The sequence below is a fragment of the Frankliniella occidentalis genome, unplaced genomic scaffold (genome assembly GCF_000697945.3).
Source record: "Frankliniella occidentalis isolate FOCC.00 unplaced genomic scaffold, Focc_3.1 Scaffold9, whole genome shotgun sequence".
In the NCBI taxonomy this organism is placed as follows: Eukaryota; Metazoa; Arthropoda; class Insecta; order Thysanoptera; family Thripidae; genus Frankliniella; species Frankliniella occidentalis.
In genome coordinates, this window is record NW_026267139.1 from 1,855,002 (window position 1) to 1,860,504 (window position 5,503).

Below are 5,503 nucleotides of genomic sequence, written 5' to 3' on the forward strand. Positions count from 1 at the left end.
AAGGAGGGGCACGGGAGGAGAAGGGCGGGGTATGGAGTAAAATAAAATGTTAATAAAAATAAAACCAAAAAAAGAAGACGCGGAACCTGTTTCCGAAATCTGCATCCTCGATGTGCAGGAACCCGCTCTTCTCTGGTCGGCGAGCTGCCAGAAGGGGTCAGGACGTCCCGGAACGGCTCATCGCGTTGCCCTCCTCCACCTACCTCCTCCAGACCTCCAGACCGCCGTGTTGCCCTCCAGGGGGTTGGTTGTGTAGTGTAGTAAGCGGGACGTGAGCGCCCCCTTCCTCCTTTCCCCCCTTTTCTCTCTCAGGTTCCTCTTTCACCTCCTTCGAAGCATGAGGCAGGTACAGCCTTTGTATACCCCTCGTCCTAATGATGAAGATGAACAGAGTCATCGAGAGATCTGGAGGAGGTTGACGTGGACGCGGTGGGTATGACAGTCTTGCGCCGCCCTCTGATCGGCGAGCCTGGGGGGAGGAGGGCGGGCGGGGGTGCTGTTGTACGAACCTTTGCACCTGCACTTTCGGCGGCCCCTTGAGCAGAAGCACCCGTCCGTCCCGTCCGCCCGACTCTGGACTGTGGCGCAAGTAGTACTATACAGTACATCTCAAAGGGCAGCGCCTCATCACTGCACCATAGCAGCGTGTCCCGGTGATTATGCCTGTATCAAAGTGGAGTGCCTTCTTGCACTCGACGAGGACGACGTCGTCGTCGTCGTGATGCGATGTCTCAAGTAGGGTTGCCGTGTCGTCCCGCCTCTTCGTCGTCGTCGAGGTGGGTGCAGCTCCTTCGTTCGTACTCACTCACGAAGCTGCTCTTGTCCCCCTGTCTAAAGTCGGGTGTGCGTGGGGGTGTACATGTTGGAGACTTGCTCTGGAGGGAGGGGGAAGGCGGGCGGGGCGGTAGGGGCGAAGTCCGTTCGCGTGCTGGGGACCCTACCCTTTGGTCTGCTAAGCCCCCCCATACCCTCCCTCCCCGTTTGCCGTCTCTTTAACGGCGCTGACTCAGATTACACTCGCGTGTGTGTGAGAGCTAGAGAGAGAGGCAGTGAGGGAGAGAGTGAGAGGGAGAGGCAGTGAGAGAATCATGAATCGAGAGCACTGTGCGTGGCGTGCTCTTGGAGGGGGAGGGGGGCAGCCCAGCTCGGGGAGGCTACACTAGGCGGCCGTCTGGTGCTGCTAGGCGGCATGGCGGGCGTCCGTCGGCGTCGGGCCTGTCCGGCCCGTGTGCTCTGTTCGTAGTCGAGGAGGACGTGATGAGGTGCTAGAGAAAGTACCCCCAGCCAGCCTGGCAGGCAGGCAGGCGGGCCGACCGAACGGGCAGCGGCGAGTCTGTCTGTGTTCTTTACTCCTTTCCCCCCCGGCGAAGCCCGGTGGTGGTGGTGGTGGTCTGTGTGTGTAGAAAAGTGGGTTGCCGAGGGGGGAGGGTGGCACGGGGGGGAGGGGTGTACAGGCGCGGGTGTCGGTAATGCGGCGGACTGTGACGTAACGAAACGTCGAGCACGAAATTCGCAAGTCGACGGGGGGTCGGCCCCGCCCCGCTTCGTCCCGCGCGGCCGGCCGACTGCCACGACGTCGCGGAGGTCGGTGGGTACGGCTGCGGCGCCCTACAAAAGCCGCTGCTGGCTGCTCCCGACGGCGCCTAGAGAACATCCTCCCCCTCGTCGGCGTCCTCGACCCCCTCTCCCTCCTGTGCCGAGCGGGGCGCCCGACGAGGCCAAGGCCCCCCCGCCTGCCGAAGACAAACCGCCCATATTTTACACTTTTCGCAAGGATTGGCTGGGGCGACGCGGCCGCTCGCGGCCACGCCGAAGCCAAGTAGTGACGGTTTTGGTTGCGCAATAAGCCTCGGCGGCGGCGTCCCCCCCTGATCCCCTACCCGGTCGATGGCAGGCCGACCGTCGCCGAACTCTCCCGGTTCCGGATATTCTGTCCCGACAGACCCCCGGGAACCGGGCCACATCCTCGATCCCTCAAATCCACCGTGCGCCGGTTAGTGCTGGTCGGCGATCGTGTCTGGGGCGGCACCCCTTGGGCATAACTAGGAGAGAAGGTGGAGGGAGTTGGGAAGGGGGGGGGGTTCACTTCATTTGATGCCGTGGTGGTGGTGGTGGTGGTGGTGGTGGTGGTCTCCGACGCCGGCTTGCCGGCCGACGGCCATACCTCCCGGAAGTAGCACACGAAAAAGGAAAGGAGAATGGGAGGGGGAGGGTGGTGGCGAGGGTGTTTCGCGAGTTTCGCGCGGCTGGCCCAGCTCGCGTGTCCCCCCCCCCTCCCTCCTATCCCAAATTGGTCGACACTCGGATCTGATCCCCCGCGGCAGCGCGGCGGCGGCGGCCGTGGTTGACGGCGTTTCGGTTGGCCCGCCTCGTATCCTTCATATATATATATCACACGTTTCATTTCTTTTCTCTTTTTTTCTTTTTCACTTTTTCTTATTTTATCGTCATTTTCCTTCCCGTTGCGACACGACCGTGTGATACCACCGCCGCCATATACCCATAGCGGCGCGGCATGGCGGCGTGACTCGGGCTGCGGCGCGGGAAGTTGGGCCGGGAACACGTCGGCGGGGCGGGCCGGGCCGGGGCGTCCAGACTTTGACTTTGCCTTGCCGACGTCCGCTCTGTGCGCGCAGAGCGACGTGACGGCGGCCGATAGCGCCACTCCGCCCCGCCCCGCCCGGCCCGGCGCCAAGGTTCACAGGTGCGGCGCGGCGGTGACGCTCTCGCCGTCGTCGGCAGCCCCGTCGTGGAGCGTACCCAGGGGGCAGGACGTACCTTAGGGACGTTACCAGCACCAGCGTCGTGTGTTGTGACGGTGTGTTACCATGCGGCGGTGGGACACTGTCGCCAGCCCCGTATGGGGCGTACCCAGGGCATGGGCGTACCCAGGGCATGGACGTACCCAGGGCATGGGCGTACCCAGGGCAGGACGTACTTACCAGCACCAGTGGCATGTATTGTGCCATACGGTGGCGGTATACGCTGTCGCCAGCCCGTGTCGGGCGTACCCAGGGCGTACCTACCGTGTCGCGCCGGCACCCGCGTCATGCGACTTGTGACTGACGGTGCCGAGGTTGGCGGGGCGGGGCGGGGTGGGCGGTACTCAGAAGATACGGGCGCTCCCTGTACTCCACCGTGACGTGGTTTCTCGCCTTGGTCGGCGAGAGGCGCCGCCTTTTTAATGGAATCGGGACAAGGACCTCCCCACCCCCCTTTCCCCTTCTGCCTCCCACAAAGCCTGGACTTTCCGCGCTGGTGTCCTCACGGAACGCGCGCGGTGTTCCCCGGACAGGTCGTCGTCGTCATCGCCGTGGCTGAGCACTGTACTGACTTTGTGCCCCCTCCCTCTCTGTCCAGCCACAATGGCATCACGACCACCGTCGAGGCGGCCGCCGTCAACAACACCACCGCGACCGTGGCGGGCTTCGCCGTCATCGGCTCGCAGACGGCCGTCGTCGCCAACAACAACGTCGCCGTCAGCACCGTCATCCCCGTGACGGCTGCGGCGGCCAGCCCGCCGACGTCCTGCCCGGACAGCGCCGACAGCGCCAGCTCGGGCCTCGAGGACGACGACGAGGAGTCTGACGGCGTCGTCAAGTCGGCGCCCCTCGAGCTGTTCCTGTGGTCGCACCCCGACCCGACGGCGTTCAGCGGAACAAAAGTAAGTCTCCGGCCAGAGGTGTTAGTTAGGGTCGGAAATTTCCCAAACTATCCGGAAAATTTCCGAAAACCTTCCGAAAATTTACGGAAAATAACGGAAAACTTTATAAAATCTGGGAAATTTTTCATTTTTTTCACGGAAATTTTCCGTCTTTTCTAGAAATTTTCCTGAAATTTTCCTGAAATTTTCCGGAAACTTTCCAAGGCTTTCAACCCTAGTGTTAGACAAAATGGAAAGAAAAATGAAATCGTGAAAGAATTGAACAAAAAGCGATAAAAAATCGTAACGTTTGGACGAAAAAGTTAAGTTGACTACAAAAATATCATCTGATTTGATCTGATTGGTCACACATGTCGTGTCTCACTGCGCTTGCTCATGGTGCACATGCACTTCGCGGTGACTCAGGCGGCGGCGCGGGCGATAGCGTTGCCATGCCACGGCTGCACAGTGCGGTGCTCGTGCTGCATGCACGCGGTTCGACTTTGCAGCGCGGTGCAGTGCTCAGGCCTGCGCGGGTTTGGTGGATGGATAGCGGCTAGTGATAAACTAGTATATAATCCCCTCCCCGCCGCCTTCCGCTCGCTCTTTTCCATGGCGTTCGTTTTATTTTCGGACAAAAAGGGCTCGGCCTGCTCATCTTATCTCTAGTAGTATATCGTGCTTATCCGCTAGATACCAGGTGGGGTTGTGGCGGCCGCGGTGGTGGGAAGGGGGGGGGGGCTAGAGGCCGGCGCTCTTCTTGGCCGGGGGGGAGGTCGTGGACGCGACGTTTCGTCAATGCTTGCCGTCGCGGCTCGCGGCACGGCACGGTCTCGGCTCAAGGCGCAGCAGCTGATGGTGGCGACCTCGCCGCTGGCCTCGGCCACCTGGTTGGCGACACGGCGCGGCCCCCGCGCCGCGTGCCCGTGCCGCATCGCCGTCCTCGCGGAGGTCTCCACTCCAGTGCGCGCGGGCGGGCGCGCGGGAGCGTAGCGGGACGCTGGTCGGTCCCGTTCGGCACGGGACTTCCACCTCGCCGTCGAGGCCGAGGCCGGCGTTGCTGGAGCCGCTTGCGAGGGCGCGCGCGCGCGAACACCCTGGACGCCGCCTTCCCCGCTCCTCCCTCTCCGGCGGCGCTCCAACGGCCCCGGCCCCGTCGTTGTCGCGGGTTAGTCGCGGGGCGAGCGCTGAAAATGGAGCACGGCGATGTGGCTTGTCGCAACCAACGGCCCGCGCTCCTCCGAGAGAGAGGGAGGGGAGGGAGAGAGACAAGGAGGGGTGTGCAAGCACGCTGCATTTAGCTTTTAGCAACAGGGCGGCCATCGCTGTCGGCGCCACCGTCGCCACGCGCTCTCTCTCATATCACGGCGTCTCTCTCTCTCTCTCGCTCTCTTGCGAGGTTCTTGTCGACGCGGCACACTTGTTTCTGTGTGTGTGTCTGTGAGAGACAGTGTGTGTGTGTGTGTATGTGTGTGTTTTCACTTGTCGGGGCCGTGTGTGTTGCATGCCCCGTCGCACGACGGGCCGCCCTGGATCACACACTCTCCTGGTCGCAGGGCGTGCGCTATACCCCTTGCGCCGGCGGCGGGGTATCGCCGCGCTACTCCCCGCCGAGGAGGGGCTCCCGGCCCGCCGGAGCCCGCGGGGGGGAAGGGGGGGGGCGTTGGTGTCCGACATCCGGTCCGAGGTGAGGAGGAGCAGGCGCTGGCGGCGGCGCTGCCGTTCGCGGTCGCAGTTTGCGCACCTCCTTCCGGAATCCGCGAGCCACCAGCCAGAGACGGGTGCGCGTGCATGCCGTCGCCGTCATGGTCCCCTTGCTGCGTCGGCCGGTCGTTCCCCGCACCTCCTGCCCCCAGCCCC

The 5,503-nt window shown here is 63.2% G+C and overlaps 2 protein-coding genes across 3 annotated transcripts in view; both read left to right on the forward strand.

Annotated features, from left to right (window-relative positions):
• The window catches only part of LOC113209803 (TSC22 domain family protein 1), a 181,384-nt gene that overhangs the window by 164,094 nt on the left and 11,787 nt on the right, over window positions 1–5,503 (forward strand). For both annotated transcript variants that reach the window (XM_052276796.1, XM_052276791.1), the window contains exon 6: window positions 3,361–3,664. In XM_052276796.1, coding sequence (XP_052132756.1) covers window positions 3,361–3,664 — 304 coding nt within the window. The remainder of the gene's footprint in view (window positions 1–3,360; window positions 3,665–5,503) is intronic.
• The window catches only part of LOC113209806 (uncharacterized), a 43,369-nt gene that overhangs the window by 16,803 nt on the left and 21,063 nt on the right, over window positions 1–5,503 (forward strand). The window lies entirely within an intron of this gene.